General features: G+C 40.2%; 1 protein-coding gene across 50 annotated transcripts in view; it reads right to left on the reverse strand.

The window, feature by feature from the left end:
• Nucleotides 1-19,093, reverse strand: part of LOC132836823 (calcium/calmodulin-dependent protein kinase type II subunit beta) — a 262,349-nt gene that overhangs the window by 71,724 nt on the left and 171,532 nt on the right. For 28 of the 50 annotated variants that reach the window (XM_060856344.1, XM_060856319.1, XM_060856341.1 and 25 more), the window contains one exon: nucleotides 13,743-13,783. In XM_060856344.1, coding sequence (XP_060712327.1) covers nucleotides 13,743-13,783 — 41 coding nt within the window. The remainder of the gene's footprint in view (nucleotides 1-13,742; nucleotides 13,784-19,093) is intronic. The other 22 variants (XM_060856338.1, XM_060856313.1, XM_060856332.1 and 19 more) reach the window with 1 other exon arrangement.

Here is a 19,093-nt window from a genome sequence, read left to right on the forward strand (position 1 = left end):
TGCATGGAATGCACTGTTAGTGGAGGTAGTAGAGTCATTAGGAACATTTAAGCGACTCTTGGACAGGCACATGGATGATAGTAAATTGAAGGGTATGTAGGTTAGTAGGCTAAAAAGTTGGCACAATGTCAAGGGCCGAAGGGCCTGTACTGTGCTGTACTGTTCTAATTCCTATCCAGCCATCACCTCTGTGCTTGATGACCTGCAATTCTGAAGTTTAAAATTCTCATTCCACATTCCACAGCCTTGCCTTTCCTGATTTCTGTAACTAACTCCTCAGTCTTACATTTCCTGGCAGAAGAATTCTGCAGCTGTCTACTTCAGCCACTCAAGCAATCAGGATTTTAAGTGTTCCACGGCTGGGATGATTTTGTCAGCCACCAAGCCCAGAAGTTCAGGACTGTCCTCCCTTATACTCAGCTTTTAGTCATCTGCTCCCTTAGCTCTTCAAATGGCTCAGTGTCAAATCATGCCCAGGTGACAAGCATCTTGTTTTACTGTTAAAGTTTCTCCAAGGATAGCAGTTGCTGTGTGTACCCAATTGTGACCAGGACAGACTACAAGAGCCTTGAAGTGGATGGGTGTGCAGTAGACGAATCTGCTAAAAAGCCTACATATTACAATCAGAACTTTCAAGTGGGAAATTGGATCAATTACCCTCAACAACTGCTTGTCGGAAGGAGATATACCTTTGGTTAAGTTAGTCAATGTAATGTCGATGCTTGTAGCTTGTTTAAGTAGTTCAGAGAAGGATTAATTTCCTTTTGCACTTCATCCAAAAAATGCGTCTCTTAGGAAGGATATCTCTTGACCCTATTCTGCTATTTGTTGCAGTTCCTGGAAACAACTGTCACTTTCCTCACTTCACAAATCAACACAAAGAGGCAATCTAATTATTCTGACAGGTGTCTAACTCATGTTTGGACATTACTAAAATCTATGTTGCACCAACAAAAGCTGTTTCACTTGCCCAAACAAGTCCTGAGTTTGGACAAAATTAAGCGGGACAGTAAGGATTTCAAAGGCATTTCTTGGCATGTAGCTCAAAGGATCTGCAATGATTTGAGGATTCTAGACCAAAGACTGACTTTGTTATCCTTGCACTTCAGGATGCCTGAATGAATAACTCTGCCATAAAATGTTGGCCCTGATTAGTAATGACTGCTAACAGCTCTGAAATACTATCCCCAAGGGCATATAGAAAGATTGTTGAATTTCCTGTGGACAATCAATACTCTTAATTGTGCTTGTTACAACAAATCACGCTAAGTATACCTTTAAATGTGACATTTCTTGAAGGGATGATGGGAAACTGTGGTCAAAAGCCTGCCTTTTAAGGAGAGTGCTGCCTGTGAGCAAAGTGAATCTGTTCAATCAGTCAGCAATACTCCGTATAAAGGTTTTAACAGTTTTGAAGAGTTCTGCCTGTTTTTTGAAATGGATAATGGAAATTAATATTTATCTGATATAAAATTGAATTTTAAAATCTCTTCCAAACACTTAAGTTCATGGTTCTTGTAATGCATAATTTAATGAACAATCTCATTATTTTTCCAAATCCAAAAATGTTTGTCATTATTTCACACAAATTTAATTCACTACTGTTTAAATTTAGGTGTGGAGATGTGACAATTCCATGAGGCACAGTCTCTCTGAGTATGACTATTTTACAGAGATTTATGACAGGAGGATGACATTTGGTATGTCATGCCTCCGCTTGGTCCTTTGAAGGACCAATTCACTTTGTGCCAGCACCCCCACACAATTTTATCCACAACGCTGCACATGCTTTCTCTCTTGTTCATATTATAACTCCCTTCTGAATGCCTCAACTGGACCGCAAACACTCACTGCATAACTTCACCATAGTTCTAACCATCAAAGGTTCTCTCTCATTTAGCATTTCGTTTGTCCATTACTGGAAATCTTATTCCAAATCTTTCTAACAATGACCGTACTTTCTCCCAAGACCTCTGGATGTTGAATACCTCTGTACATCCCTTCCTCTATCGTGAACAGTTCTAACCTCTCCAATCCATCCACAAAACTCAAGTTCCTCATCCCTCTTTTTGGTCCATTAACTTGGAAAGAAAAATCACTGTCACAATACATTCCAGCTGTGATTCTGATCTTGTGCATAAACTTTATCAAGTAAAATTCCGAACTTTGAGTAACTGATGATATGAACTTATAAAATCTTAAGCTAATGTGACCATCATTGCTGCAGCTTCTTTCCCCCTTCTACCCTGTTGTGATCATGGCAAATATACATTAAAAAATTCTTGTTCATGTGGACTATAATTTGTTGATGCACATTTGGGAAAGAAATACTCCACGCACTCCTCCTCTTTATTCTCTATCTTCCCTCACTGTGACATAGCCCAACTGACTGTGTCAGTGAATTTCCTTCCCTGAAGAAAGCTCTTCATGACATGAGCAAATGCATGTGAGAAACCCAGAGTGGCTTGGCTTGTGAATATTACTCTGCCAATCTCAAACTCAGTGTTTAGCCTCTGCCTGACTAAGCAAAGAATCTCAACAGCAGAGAAAATGAAATGGGAGCAATGACTGTGTTGTTCATTACCACTCAACATTTGTTCAAAACCTGGGTTAGCTAACAAGGGAGTCTTTCTGTGTGACAAGTCATCTCAACTCAATATTTTCAAAGTTGGAGACTTATCATTCCATTGGATTAACAAATCCATTTGCCTGTACTTCACTCATCTCTGTATTGCGATCAATATTAACTAAACTGCTCTTAAATAATCCTAAAAGTGCTGTTGAATAACTTCACAATGCAGCCACTTTGTATTGTGCCTCCAAGAAATTTACATCATTTTCAAAAATTTTCCACAGAGCGTGACATTTAGACTCTATCTGGATGTCAACAGAGTTTGCTCCTCATATGTCCCTGTGTGCTTTATTTGAGATATTTATAGCACCAAACTGATCTATTATTGATCCTCATTCCCCTTTGTCATATCTTCTGAAGATCAGTGCTGAGTTTCAACTGTTTTTGCTGACAGTATCCCATTCTACTCTGCTTCTCCAAACTTCAATAGTACATGAGACACAAGTTTTTCAAACATAATGCTTTTTAGCAGCTGCCAGAGACCCGATCCCCTCACTTACAGTTCCATTCACTTCGCCAGCCACTGTCTCAGATTGCTTGCAATCTTGTTCACTTTTACAACTCTGAAGTGATTTTCTGATGTTACCTCACCTGTGCATTATAGGGACTGCTTCCTTCCAATGCTGCATCATGATCTACTTCAGCCTGTGTGCTCTTGATCTCCACACCCATACTTCTGTCACCTCCACCACCAACTTCACTTCAACTGTCTGTGTTTCATCCATTTCACCTAATCTAAAGCTCTGCTTCTTGTATTCCATCCTGCACTAAGTTCTACTCATATGACTTTGCTGCCTTAACTGCATTAGATAGGCTCTCACTCCTCCAATGCTTCCAAGTTAAACTTTTCATGCTTCTGTTCAAATTTCAACATGTCTTTGTCCCTCCCTATTGACATATCTTCCAGCAGGGCAAGTATTCATGTGACTCCAGACTTCTAAACATCTGCATTTTGTCCCACAGGTAGTGATGGTGCCGTCATCCATCGATACCAATGCCAAGGTATCTGCTTAAATTTCTTTGCATTTCATCTGAAGTTCAAAGTCTTTGAAGCCAACTCTTAAACTATTGACAGATTAAGAACTTTAGCAAATTCCTACCTTGCTTTCTTATTTACTTGGAATTTGAATTATTGGAAAATCCAGTGTTTGGTTTGTGCACAAGGTGCCTCAGAACCATCAACAGTTGATTGGAATGCAATGAACGTGTTGTGAATTTTCAACTGAGGAGTTGACTCAACAAGTTCAGTGTGTACTTGAGTTTGTCAGCTCAATGAGCACGTACTGTCAAGAGCATTTGTCTTTCAGTAAACTAGTTGAGAAATGTTTGAAAAAAATAATATTAGGAAGTGGACAAAGTTTAAAACTCAATGGACAACACTTTTGGAGGTCTGACAGGGTCATAAACAGCTATATAATTCTTTTTATCATTATTTGCCTTTTCCACACTATGTAAGACAAAAGCAGAACAAAAACATGACCATCAGGATTTCCTGTAATTTCAGGTTTTGGATCCCAACAGTGTGTAAAAAGCAAGAATGTGACCATTTATGATTGACACTGATACTCCGAGTAGTGAAGTACACAGTGCTTTGGTGGAATTCAATGTGCCAGGATGAGCACTGAATTCCAGCTATGAGGAGTGGCATGAAGATCAATCATGGAAATCATGACAAGTGTTGGCTTGAATGTGACCAGTCCTCGAGGTAAAGCACAATGATGATCTCATAGTATTTCACAGAGCCACAGCCAATAAAACTGAAAATCATGGAATCTTATTTGGCCATTCAACTCAATATATCTTGGCTGGTTCTTGCAAAGATTAACCCCTTGCTCTATCTCCAAAATTATTATTAATTCAATTTCAACTATATATCTATTTTTCTTTTGAAAGTTACTATGAAATCTGTTTGCATAACCCTTTCAGGCAGTGTATTTTAGACTGTCAAAATGTGCTGCATTGAAGGAAAATAATCCCAATTTCCATTGTTTATTTTGTTAGTTATCCTAAATCTATGCCCATTGTTCATTGACCGCATCGGTCAGTGCAAATAATTCCTCCGAATTTATTCTTTGAAAACCTCTCAATTTTATGTGGATCTCTTAAACCTTCCCTGAATCTTCTCTGTCAAACGAGAACAGTTTCAGCTGCTCCAGTCTCTCCACACCGAAGACCCTCCTCCCTCACTTTCTGAAGGTGGAAATGCAGGAGCCTGGGAAGGTGGAAGAGGATTGAGAAGGAATACAACTTTACACAAAATGATTTAATGTTTAAGTAATGAATAACTTTATACACGAGTAAACATGTTGCTTTCTCAAGAACACTGTTAGTAGCAACTGTTGCACCCTTGACTGTTCTAAAAATCCTCTCTGTAATTTATCTCGCACATTTGTACAAGAAACTTGGGGGAAAGAAAGCACCCACCTTCTAAATTTAACTGCTTTTATTGTTTGCTGTCACCATCACCTTCTCACAAACCTCAGTGAAAACAAAGCTATATTTCACCAGCAATATCTGCCAGGTTTTCTAACACGTAGCTAGAATGCCATGGTTTGCTTGATTAGAGCAAACTGATTATTCAGAAAGGCTCCTTCTCTGTAGTGCTGTTAATTCTTGCTGGCTGCCTTCAATCTCTCAGTACACAATTAGACAGGTTTAGAATCAATGTTCACTAGGTTTTCCCATCATCCCTCCAGCAGACCAACTGATGGGATAGCAAAGCTTAGCTCAGTAGACTAACAGCAAATTATAATATAAAAGGAAGGGGACAATAAAGGGAAGAGTGCTGTCAGAAGGAAGCAAGAGAGAAACCAAGACTGTCGGTAGAATGTAAAAAAACACTACCACACAGGTGAACAATACCATGCCCTGAACAGCTTTCTTTATTCCCCATACGTACCGCCAGGAGAAAAAACAAATAATCAGTGTGACAAAATGAATGACCAAAGGACTTGTTCAAATAAGGGGTTTTATGTAAAGGATAATTCATGCAGAATGTAAGGATAGACCTCAATGTTGCAGTGTGTACCTTTATGACTCTTTCTGTGCTTCCATATGGGATTGTTGCTGTATTTTGTGTTAACGTTACACTTCTCTGAAACCAGTCACCGAAGCATTAGTGTCATTACTTCATTTGCAAACCTTTAAATCTAGGGATTAATCCACACTTGTTTGGACATCTTCCCCTTTGGCTCTTACACTTGCACTCTTCTCCAATTTTTTTTGGAACAATGTACCACCTTTAACTCTGTCCCTGGGCCAAGAGGAGAAGCAGTGCAGCACAGCAATGAGAGTACCATGAAGTGACTTCCCCTCTGTTGCCTCTGCTCCAAGCTTTGCACTGCAGAACTGACAATCAAGGGTGCAAAGCCATGTGTGTGTCAATCCTGCAGCACCTTTTCAGAGTTGCTGGCCAAATTCACTGTCAGGTTACAATTGCTGACACAGAAGCAAGCAATAAATTAATTAATTCAGTTTTCAATTGTGAAGACGTTTATCAATTGATGGTAAAGGAGAAAATATTTAAATAAAGGTGCACAGATAAAAATAAAATCAAACGGAGAAATAAAACCAAATCATATTCAAGTGACAAAGGGATAAAAGGCGAAAGAAATACAAAATACCAAGTGGATTAATCCCTAGAAGCAGATATTTTGGAAAATACTCAATAACATGTACAAACGATTTAAACCATTCCTGTTTTTGTGAGAAAGAAGAGGCAAACATCAATCAAAAGATTGTTTCCAGACAACAGAGAGAACACAATCCCCTTCACAGTGCTGTTACTGCACTCTGTTCACAATGAAGTGACACAGTGTAACAGTATTGTTTATCATTCAACACTGAATCTGGCACATGTTAGAGAAAGCTTAGGAAAATAACCAAAAGCAATGCCAGGTCAATTTTGTTTACTGATATCCAATGATAATGACCACGATACAGTTTAACACTGAATAGAAGGCATCAGATAGAAGTGGCAGGCCCAATAAGTACACTGTAGATGCTGTGTGATGTATTTGCCAAACAAACATGAGAAATTGATTGGGTCAAAAATTATTGCACAATTAGTACTTGACAGTGGAAACCTGAAACATGCAGCTAGTTAGAAAAGTATGATGCTTTGTTGCAGCAACAATCTGTGAATAAGAGTTTCAACTCTTGACACTGGGAAGTTGGACACAGTCGTGCATAAATCTGATAAAATATTACATCATGCAGAGCCCTCTCCAATTCTAACCTGGGAAATTGTGTCTCCAACAGTGTGAGAATGACAGAAGGTAGTGGAGGATTCTGGCAAACATGTCCTTTTAACTTGATCTGTACTAGAGCTTGTGAAGCACAGCTTACAATGAACAGCTTGCATAATAATACTGAGTCACTCATATCGGAAATTCCCAGATTCTATCTGCTAGCCCTGTGCAAGTTGGCTATTCACAGCTTGGATTTTAAAATGGTCTCATCAGACAGGGTTAATACTCCTGATCACGCCCACTGATGGCCAAGAGAGTGGGGAGAGTTTTAAAATAAACAGATAAAAAAAGGGAACTTGGATGGGCTTGATTGCTTGTGGAACCATACCTCAAGTCAGTTCTTTTAAAAGAGGACAGCACAATGACAGTATTTTTCAATCACCTCCTACCCTCTCTCCAAAACAATCTTGACTAGGATTTTGGGAGAAAAATTCTGCATTTCTACTTTTAAGTCATGGCAATTTCCCTTGTAGTGGAGGCTGCAACTGCAATCTGTGCTGTTTCCTGCAACCTATCCCACATGCATGATGACTCTGATTATAAACAGTCCAAAAACTATGTTACACCAGTAAATAGTTTGTGATTTTCTTTTTCTCCACTTTAGATCCAAATACTCAAGGAAGTATAAAACACTGGGATAACAATTCACTTTTTGCCAAATATCCATTCTGAGTCTTAATATGATGGTCTAACTCATCAAACTGAATCGTCATTTGAAACTTAAATGGGCTGCAGTGCTGTCACTCTCACCGATCAATACCAGCCAAAAGGTGATTGAAAACTCGCTGAAATGTGACAGGGGACTAAAGCCTGATGACAGACAACAACACAGATCCTAGCCTCATCCATTGCTGAATACTATCTTGCTTTGTAGTACTGTGGCTGCATTGTGAATTCACGATCAGGGTTGTCCAGTCCATCCAACTGACTTGCTCCCAATGATGTCCCACAATTACCTGTCTCCCATTCTCTGCAACACCACTACGCTCTGGGAAAAAGAAAGAAAAAGAGCTACACTGGTCTGCCAATGAACAAAGACTTGGCGAATCCTCAATGAAAGCAGTGCTAATCATGCTGGCCATTCTGAGGAAAAGGAGCTAATACTTATCAAACTGTTTTCAATCCACTTTGCAGCTGGGAAGAATTGCATCAATGATATGAAACACAATAAACATCTAAGCCTTGAACATCAACCTACATTACAGATTCTTGACTTCAACCTGCCATGAAAACAGAGCATGGATGGTATGCCAGCTGGACAAACGTGAGGACTGCAGATGCTGGAAAGCAGAGTTTAGATCAGAGTGGTGCTGGAAAAGCACAGCAGGTCAGGCAGCATCCGAGAAGCAGGAAAATTGATGTTTCGGGCAAAATCCCTTCATTTTGGCTTTTGCCCGAAACATTGATTTTCCTGCTCCTCAGATGCTGCCTGACCTGCTGTGCTTTTCCAGCACCACTCTGATCTAAAACTGGTATACCAGCTGTTCTAGAATGGAAGAGGAGATGGTAAATTGCAAGTGTCATGGTGGTTGAGTCCCAGACCATGGAACACAGCAGCACTGCAACCTGCCTAAAGAATACCTGTTACAGGAGGCACCTCATTTCTTCACTTGATAATTTGGGAGACTGTCAAATAGGCAGTCAAACGAGGCATCCCATGCAAACCTTTGCGATTGTAACAGAGCAGTAGTTGCAGCAAAGTGTCACGGAATGAGATGGGAATCAGGGAACACTTGGAGCTGGATTATGTGATTCAATCCTAGTGGACATGAAGACATGTTCTTTTGTAAGAAAGAACATGACACAGACTGCCAATCATTTTTGATGTAACAGTCACACAAATTTCTTGAATCTACTCAGAATGCCACAATGGTGGCTCATTTAATGTACTCATTATAATGCATGTCTTGACTATTCAGGGAGACAATTCAAACTACAAGTTTAGCTACTTCGTTTGACCCTGTGGGAATTAGTATGCCTATATTTCTTATCTGAATACCCAAAAGAATGGAGTCCAACCTCATGACTACAAATGTGAAGTCAAAATGGAATTTTTGTTTTATCCACTTGTGGAATGTTGTCATTGCAGGGAAAGCCAGCATTTATTGCCCATCCCAAATATCCTTCAAGAAATAGTGGCCAGCTGCGACATCGAATACAACAGAGTGGCTTACTGGGCCAAACCAGATTTGTATCCAAGGTTCCTTCCAGAAAGGACACATTTAAATCAGGCAGGCATTGACAACAATTGTGTCTACACATAGCCACCACTGAGATACAAGCTTTTTATTCCAGATTGACTCAACTAGGTCAATTTAAATTGCCCAGCTGCTATTGTTGGACCAGGTAAATGGATTGATGATGCAGAATTTAATTAATATACAAGCAAATCCACAAGGATTATACACATGTCTGTACTGGTCTCTTGTGGCAGTGGTCATGTCCTTACCTCTAAGCCAGGAGAACTAAGTTCCACCTGCTCCAGAGGTGTGAGATATGTGATCTCTGGATAAGTTAGTAAGAAAGTATCTATATGTAAGTCTGTGAACCTCCCTTAACTCATCTGCTTTTTCCACTGGAGCCAGTGCGGCCAAATCTGGTAGAAATACCCATTGTTCCTTGACTTGATACAGTTCTGCCACTCCTGATACATTGTCATATATTCTTTAACCTGCAGTGAGCCACCTTCTTTCAGAGAACTGAAATGACATGCTGAGCTATTTCACCAAGTGGGTGAAAGTCAACAATGTGGCTGCAAGGATAAAGTCACTTCAACAGCAGATTGGGGAAGAAAACAGGGTTCCTTCCCTGAATGACACAAGTCAACCACAAAGTTAATACTTTCACCATCACTATTGGCATTACCATATTTTTAATTCCAGATTTATTTACGAACTGAATTTAAATTTCCCAGCTGCTGGTTGGGATTTAAATTCACATCTTCTGAATTATTACACCAGTTTTCAAGATTACTTGTCCAGCAACATCAACATTGTGTGACCAGGATACAATAAACTGGCTCTGCTTCCAAATTTTGCCATTTTGTATATTTACATCTTTGAATATTTCTAATATATAGAAGCATAAATGACTGAAGTTTAACCTAAATGAAGCCAATGTTTGAGGAAGAGGTTACTTATTAATTATTCTTCTCTTGCTTGCTTTGAGTTTGAGCTTTATAGAAAAGATCTGCACAATTATGCTTGCATTGCAACTAGCGAGCTGAACAGGCCAATTCAATCTTTCAATAGTTTAGCAGCATTCATGACTAAATCTTGTATACTTCAAAATGTTCCAGAAATACACAACTCAGTCCCAACAAGAGCAATTAAGACTGTAGACAGTATTATTCATGTTTGAGCAACAACCAACTAAAATACAAAGGAGCAAAATTCTTCCTGCACAGAATTTCATTTTCAGGCCATAGTTTTCATTAACTTCACTGACTGAATTAATTTTGCTCCACAGAGTTTGGAACCAGATGATAACTTTTCGCCTCAACAAAAATGGGAAGAATCACATAAGAACACAATCCTTTCTTCCTGACATGGCTAAGGGCTTTGGACTCATCTTGCATTCCTGTTTAATGCCTACTGACTGCCTCATGAAATGTGAAGCCATCACCAACAAATCGAAAGCACCCTTTCAGTCAGTCACCAAAGTTTTAGATTGCACCTTTCCACTTTGTGTCACCACTGAACTTTGCTGAAGATGGTGGAAAAAGGAAAGTGAACATGTAGTGGAAAGAAAGGTGACTGAGCTTGTTAAGTGACTGGTCCAATGAAAAACAACCAGTTATGCGTTTATGCTCTCAGCGCTGCATAACTTGCAGGCAAAAATCACTCGCATGTCTATCTTGCGATTGCTCAGCCAGACTCAACAATCTGCTGACAATGAACCTTGACCCTTGCTCTTCTAAACTATTGCCTGATAATTCTCTTCAGAGCGTGCAGAACCAGATATTTATTCACAAGTGACATTTGAAGATAAAGGTAAAGTCATCACAATCCTAACGAATCATGAGCTGCTCTGTCGTTAGAAAGAAATGACTGATGGTGGTCTAATCTTAGGTCACCACACATCGATCAACCCTTTGGAACAAATATGAACAGCCCAAATCTGACTTCCTCAACAATAAACTAAACTTGTTTTTGAAAATATACTTAGCACATCGCTGTACTCCACATGATTTCTGCAAACTGGTTTCTCTGTCCTGACCATTCTTTGCAAAAGACCTACTCAACTGGAAAAGTTGCGAGAAAAAAAATGGACCAACTTTTTCTGGCTTCCTTTGTATCGTAAAATGCTCACTTCTAAATTACGTTCTAATTTCAAAACAAAGGTCACACACACAATGATAAAACCCACCCATGAAGTTGGTAATTTTTGTCACTTTATTCAGGATCAGAGAAATGATGATAATATGCTGCTACAAAGTGTTCTCAAGAGAGTAAACAATGACGAAAGAAATCAATCTTTTTTGACAAGCAATAAGAACCTGCACTAGCTGCGTTTACATGAGGTTCAATTACTTTTGACGTCGTAAGGGCACACTTTAATATTTTGGAATGAGTGAAAGTTACTGGTCCCTCCTCTGAATGGTGGGTTTGCTTTCACCCTAATGACAAGACTAGAAATTAACCCTTTCAGTTGCTGACAAAATCCAGATAAATCTTAACTATTGAGTTTCTCTGAACTCAATTAATGAAGAAAGGGCAGGCGAGCATTCTTATACATAACTGAAGCCAGCTGTCAACTACTGCAGTTATGCCTCAATGTTGTGTCACTTCACCTCAGAGAATCTTGCTACCTTTCCTTTCTAAACAGATCCTGCCATGCCACAATATCACAGGCTAACTCAAGCCCTGCCTATTGCTAATCACTCTCACACTTTGAATAGAAGGTGGTTGACAGTGAACTTGGTTCAATATCTTTCCCCCTTTAGAGTTAGAGGCAACTGGTCTCTGTGGGATGTATCTCTGCAGCAGCATAACTCAAATCTGTTCAATGCCAAATCTGTTCCATCATTCTGTGGAGGAGTGTCTTGGTAGCAACCTGAATGAAATAGTGAAGAATCTCTTTCTAACATGCTAATTTCCTGTTCAGTTCATCTTGAACAAAAATAGCCATTGTCCAAGATAAACAAAAATTGCACATTGCTCAACATTTCTCATAAAATCAGAAACTTGTTAATCCTTGAGGGAACAATTCTCCCCCATGCCTCACCTCTGTTCGAAACAAATACTCATTGTGAACCAAGCACATTTGTGAGTAGGCCATTCAACTTAATTATCCGTGCCTTATATTTACCAAGCAAATATAGGAGGTGCATTGGCAACAACAGTTAAATCAATTGATATCTGGCATTTAACAGATAGGAAGGGGAAATAACAGATATGATGGTTTTTACACTCAACCATCATCTCTGATTTATCCCAAGACAAGCTTCAGACAGTACCAGTCATGAGTGGGTGGTGCCAAAGAATGCCTCCAACTAGCAGAATGTACTAAAATCAAAAATTACTGATGGTGCTTGAATGTGACAGGAAGAGGTCCCTTTCAAGTAACAGCCACTTCAATATCATACAACTAAAGCTGAAACACTTTTCTGACAGCAATGTTTCTTTCAGGCAGGACTCAAAACTTCTCATTCTCGACAGGAGATGGAATTTTTAATATCGCTGGAATTGCCCAGTTGGCAATGAGAGAGATAGATGAGTCAACTAAGCTTTGCCAGCTGAACAACATGATTACTAGGGCCATGTGCTAGTCTGGGCAGATGCTTGAGTTGGCACAAAGTGAGCACTTAGCTTCACAGCAAGGACTCGGTTTTGAAATTTGCATTTTTTCTGTTGTCAGCACTCAAATAACTCCTGAATATTCTTCACATTTCAACTGGGTACTTTAAGATATCAGGGAAGGGAAAAATATCAGGAAGGTTTATCCCACCTTGTTAACCCCCTCTTCTATAGTAAAGGCCTAGTGACTGCCACTAACAGTGCACCTAAACCCCAAGCAGCCCGCATGGCTGAATGAAGACTATAGAAGAAGATGTACATGAAATGATGAAACAAAATGGAGAATTACTCACTGCCTATGCACTCCGCCTGAAGACCAGGCTACTTCTGCCTTTATGATAGTTCACATCATTCTTTGAAGAAATCAGAAATCCACAGTGCTAACCCTCCCTCCCACCTACCCAGCCACCCCCCCAGCCACCATCCCAAACTGTGGAAATAAACTCTTTACCATGAATCTCAAATTACACTTAAGTGTTTTGAACTCCCACCACATATCTTGGAAACATGTGGGCAAGTCGTCTGTGTTGTGCTAAGCGTAACAGCATACAGTTGGTCCCTGCTGAAATATGTTGGATATGAATCTGTGTGCATCATGTCAGTGCTGAGTGCATGGCATTGTTGTGTGGCTGCAGCAGGCGTGGAGGGAGCAGCAGGTTGGAGAAACTGAGGTGGGGAGCAATACTTTAAAAAAAATCTATTGTGTCCTCTCTGCCAAATAAATACCAAAGGCTGTGACAGGGCAAACCAGTGGATTGGCACTTCCTCGTACAATTGCTCTTGGGTTAAATGCAGCGAAGTGCCTCACCCAAAGACATATGTAAATGCTGATTCATTGCGGCCACCCATTTTGTCGCTGTCCTACCACTTTAAAGGGCACTTCGTAGTTCCGAACATGATATACTATTCTTTCCTTTTGTACTTAAAAAGATCTCTTTTGTATTGTTCAACTGTGATAGCAGGCACTAACAGAAGCCAGAAATGCAAAGTAAAAAGATAAAAATAAAAATAAATAAGGATTAACTGACTGTGAAGAAAAGGAAAGTTAAGCTGGAAACCTACCTTAACTCCATCGACCTTCTTGTTTAATAAACTTTTGGCTGCTGTATTTTAAAAAGGGAAAAAAAAAGAAAATTACATTCAGATCTCAACTTGCACACAAAAGCTGTGCTGTCAGGTTACAAACCAACTGTCACCTTATGCTGAAATAGCTGTTGACACAGCATACTATCGAAAGACAATTCAACTAGGTGGACACACCAGATACTCAATGACCTGCATAGCTCAACACGGTCTTTGACTCACATGTTTGTTAGTGTGGCAGGCACAACTCCAATATCTGCCCAACTGTTGCTGCATGTACAGCATCTCAAGTTCCTCGAAAATGGCCCAGCTGCACAAAGGAAACTTATGGGCTTGTCCATCTGAACAACTCCCAGCCCATTCTGAAAAGACTGGCTTTGGGCAAGTCCGTGAGCCATACGTTCACTGCTCAAGGTGAAGATGGTCAAGGAATCATAATTCTTGGTCAGATACCGTCATTTAGGGCGGCACGGTAGCTCAGTGGTGAGCAGTGCCAGGGACCTGGGTTCTATTCCAGCCTCGTGCGACTGTCTGTGTGGGTTTCCTCTCGGTGCACTGGTTTCTTCCACTATCCAAAGATGTGCAGGTTCGGTGAATTGGCCACACTAAATTGCCCATAGTGATCAGCGACGTGCAGGTTAGGTATGTTACTAAGAGGTAAATGGAGGACAGGGGAATTGTTCTGGATGGGTTACTCTTCGGAGGATCGATGTGGACTTGTTGGGCCACATTGTAGGGATTCAATGATTTCGCCCCACCATTTCAATGCTGATCCATCATACTTCAGGAAGAGATTATTTCAGATAATTCCAATTGTTCTGTAACAGTTTGACTTTTCAAATACGATGCCAATGACTCATGAAACTAAATGTCAGTTCAGTGGAAACATCACAAATATTTAATCAGAATTTGTGTTACTGCAATGATATATGACACCAGTTTAGTTCCAACCAAAAACTCTGACCACACTCCTTTGCAAACCCTTTGGAAGACTGTGCCTTTTGTTGGTGATCCAATGAGAACCTGTGACAGATGTCTATTTCATTAACCAAGTAGACACAAGAGTCACTGATCTGTCAATAAGTGGAAGTGACATACACTAACCAATGTCCCAGAGATACTACAGCTATTCTGAAACACATACCAAGATTGAATTTTTGACAGGTGCCCCACAGCTGAAAATCTGAGAGCTTGTTCTGCAAATTTGCACAAATCTGTGACGAGGATGAGTTCACCATGGGTCCATTTCTCAATTCAAAAATTCAATCAAGAATTCATTTTCTATCCCGCTTTCAAGTACAACTTATTAAGTTCTTTCAGCTTCAGATGGAATTAATTCTTCTGGAGCAATCTATAACCTTTGGATCAAAACTCTTCATCCAAAATTAGTTCGCCAGATTGAGTTTTAAATTCAGAGTTGATGCCCTTCTATGGAATTGATAAGGGGACTTTTCAGCCTGCAAGGAACTAATTCTGAAACACATCCTGAGACAGCAACATGCCTCCAATGAGATTCTGGGAACCGGACCAGTCTGTTTTGTAGTGACCTCCTGGCAATGTTCTCATCCTAAGCATTCAACTTTACAAGAATGGCTGCAGCTGGTGCACAACTCAAGGAGATAATCTCATGGGATAATAACAAAATCATATCTCTCCAAAACAGCAATTTCAAATGGAACTTCCCCTCCAGCAAGCATGGAATGCTCCACTTTTACTGGAGCCTCAGTTCAATTAATTCAATGCACATTATCAAAACAAATCTTCAGGGAAAAAAAAATGTAAAAAAATTCTTTCAGATCCAATAGTCATCTTTCAGTAGATAGAGAAGGATAATAGTTGGCTCTATGTCTCTCACAAAGGTCACTGGATATAAGTTAACTCTGGGAGAAAGACATTCACTTGTGAAATTTGCTGAGCGTGTGTCAATAACGTACAGAGCGACCGCTGTATCTGCGGGTCCAGTTTCTGCGGTTTCAGTTACCTGAGGTTTACTGCGGCCTGAACATATTACATGGAACATGCCAGAACTAGGAACTGGGGCTGCCGCGAAGCTAAATTTCCCATTGAAATGAATAGGTTCACCACTATACGCGGTTTTGGGATTCCACGGTAGGTCTTGGAACATATCCTCCACAGGTAAGGGAGGACTACTGTATTCACTTCAGAAAAACAGTGGACACTTTGTTTTGTGGCTATATCTGGATACATTAGGTGGTATTCATATATCCAAACCTTTCATAAAAAGGAACACACCCCAAAATCCCACTAACCCCACCTCCAAGTCGTACATCAAGTTTACATGGACATGCATCGGCCTGTCCTTTATCATCACTTTGTTAAAATTCAACCTTTCTGAATTAAAAAGCACTGTACAAGGAGCCTGACCACATCAAATGATCCAGGAAGTTAAGACAGCATCCACCTTCTCAAGGGCAATTAAGGAAAAGCAATAAATGTGGTCCTTGCCCAAAATCAGAAATGTGTTTTAAAAGGTTAAATTGGTCACTGTTGCTCAGTGCAGTTTGTGGAGCTGTTCACTGCTTTATAAAACAGCACGGATGAAAAGAATCCAGAAATCCCAGCTGGGATTCATATGGAGATCAAGTTCACCGGTGTGAGCTTAACATCGACAACAATATTCGGCACTTATGATGAGTTTTGTCACAGCGATCGGTGCTCCAAAAACAGAGAAACATACTTGAATAATGTCCCTTCCCAAATGTATAGGATTATGCCACTGCTGCAAAAAAAATTGAAGAATCTTGAGCTTGGAGGTCATTCAGACAAATTAGAAGAAATAAGAATGAAAGAAAAAGCTGGAGAAAACTCAGCAGGTCAGGCAGCGTCTGTGGAGAGAAACAGGGTTAACATTTCATGTTGACAATCTTTCACCAGAATTGAAGCTAAACAGAAACATGTGAATAATTAAATCAGCAGGAGAGCGCAGGATGAAAAAAGATGATCTGTGACAAGATGGAGGCAAGGGGAGAATAAACAAGAGATTTCTTGATGCAACAGTTACAGTGACAGTGGACACTGGGAAGAAACAAAGGGTGCATCGAAATGACATGCGATTTGCTGCATAAAAATCATCTGAAAGCATTATGAAGGGACAAAGAGAAAAATAAAACAAGATGAAGGCCAACAAAATAAAATTTACAGAACAGGACTAGCTCAATGCAGAGGATATCAACTAAATCAAACTCAAATCTTGAATCCAGAAGCTGTTGAGTGTTGAGCTGAAAGGTTGACTACTCATCCTCCTCCTAGTTGTGTTAACTTTCATTCTAACACTGTGGCAGGCAGTGGACGTAAAGGTCAGAGAGCAGCAAACCTGGAGATTTCAGACGATCAGCAGCCACAACTTCAGGGAGTTCAGGATGATGCTTATAATCAAATGGTGTGTTCTGAAAAGCACTCAGCCAGTATGCACGGTTTTCCCAACGTAGAGGAGATCGCATTATTAGCGACAAATATGGTAGACTTGGTTGAAAGAAATTCACATCAATTCTGTGAACTTGGAAGGAGTGCTTGGAAAAAAGAACATTGAGAAGAGGGGAGGTGAAAGGGCAGGTAAAGCATCTTCCGAGCTTGCACAGAAAAGTGCTATTGCAAGGCAAGGAGGGTCAGGGTGGAGCAGGGTGCTGAAGAGGGTCTCGCCTTGTGCTCAATGCTCAAAGGGGAAGACTGGGTTAGATGTGTTTGGTGGCTGCAGCACACTGGAGCTGGTCGATATGGTCTTTGCTGATCTGCTGAATGCAGAGGACCAAAGGACCAAACAAAGCATGATCATGCATTTGGGAGAACAGGAAGAGGTGAGAGCAAACCAAACTGCACACAGTGGAGACCCTTGCCAGCTATGCTGGATAGAGATCTTCTCCCTGCTAAGGAAGTAAAAGGAAGGCATAGCACAAATTGTAGTGTGGAAAGCAGTGTCATCAGAATAGAAGTAACAGAGATGGATGAATGTGGAGAAAGAATGGAATCTTCACAGGAAGCAGGGTGTGAGAACATGTAGTTGAGGAAAGTGTGTGAATCGGTGAATTTGGAGTAAAGATTACAATAAAGGCCGTCTTCAGAAATGGAAAACAGATATCACGACAAGGAAGGCAAGGATTAGAGATAGACAAGGTGAAAGCAAGAGAAGGACTGAAATTGAAAACAATCGATGAAACTTTCCCACTTCATGGTTTCAACAGTAGATAGCACCAATCCAGACATAAAACTGGGAGTAAAAGAGATGAGGGACGAACTCAGTGTGAGACTGTTCGAATGGATGTTGGCATGAAGAGGATGCCTCATTGTATCCATGATAGAAATGAAAGACCAACCATTCGGGCAACACCGAGTGAATGCTGAATCCAATCCAGCCAGGCCTTTAAAGAAAATACAAGAACCTTGCACATAATGGCTAATTTGCTAATAGTTCTCACCAGCTGCTTTTAGACACAACCAAAGATGGCCTCTGTTGCACTGACAAGTTCAAATTCACTGTGTCAAAAGAAATAAACTTTCAGCCAAACATCAAACATTATTTTTCTGCTTTCAAATGACCACAAAGACTTCAAACCAGATAATATTTTCAGTCTGCATCAGGTAGGTCTCACACATGGAGAAACAAGTACACATTGTTAGAAACTGTATAAACCTTAAACTAAACTCATGAACGGGTTTCAGAAAAAAAAACTGCTTCCATTGTACACATCTTTTACATCATCAATGTGTCTTAGAGCGTAAGGAAGAAATAAAATGATAAAGGTTAGGTCGAAACAAATCAACATTAGCAGAACAACTGCAGAGTTTGGTTGGAATGGCAAAGAAGCTCTGATTAGAGCCCTCCTTACCTTGCGTAAGTAGAGGTGGAGTCAAGGAGACAGAAGATTCAAAAGAGAAAGACAAGAAATTAAATCAAATAGTGGCCAGTTTTTAACAGTTCAAAGGATGTCCATGCAATCCGTGTTTACACCTATCTGACTGGAGCACAGCTTCCAATGCAATTGAAACATTACATCAACTTAATTCACAGTCGTCCCTTAATCACCATGCTCTAAACAAGTAAAACTTGCAATCCTTGGCAGCTCTCAGGACAACCGCTCCCCTGAATCGACATCGCCTGACTGGAGATGTCTGCAGAGCATCTGGCCACAAAAAAAGCGTCAAGGGATCAAATCAAGTAAACAATGTCATTACCATGCTCCGATGTCTTGAATATGTATGACGGAAACAAAACAATGCTGACGTCCCTTCAAACAAAGATCAAAAAAGGCCTTCCAAATGTTTTGGAGATGAGTTAGGGGCCTTAGGTTAAATCAATTTACTTGCATCGTGAT

Source organism: Hemiscyllium ocellatum, chromosome 48 (genome assembly GCF_020745735.1).
Source record: "Hemiscyllium ocellatum isolate sHemOce1 chromosome 48, sHemOce1.pat.X.cur, whole genome shotgun sequence".
NCBI classification, from domain to species: Eukaryota; Metazoa; Chordata; class Chondrichthyes; order Orectolobiformes; family Hemiscylliidae; genus Hemiscyllium; species Hemiscyllium ocellatum.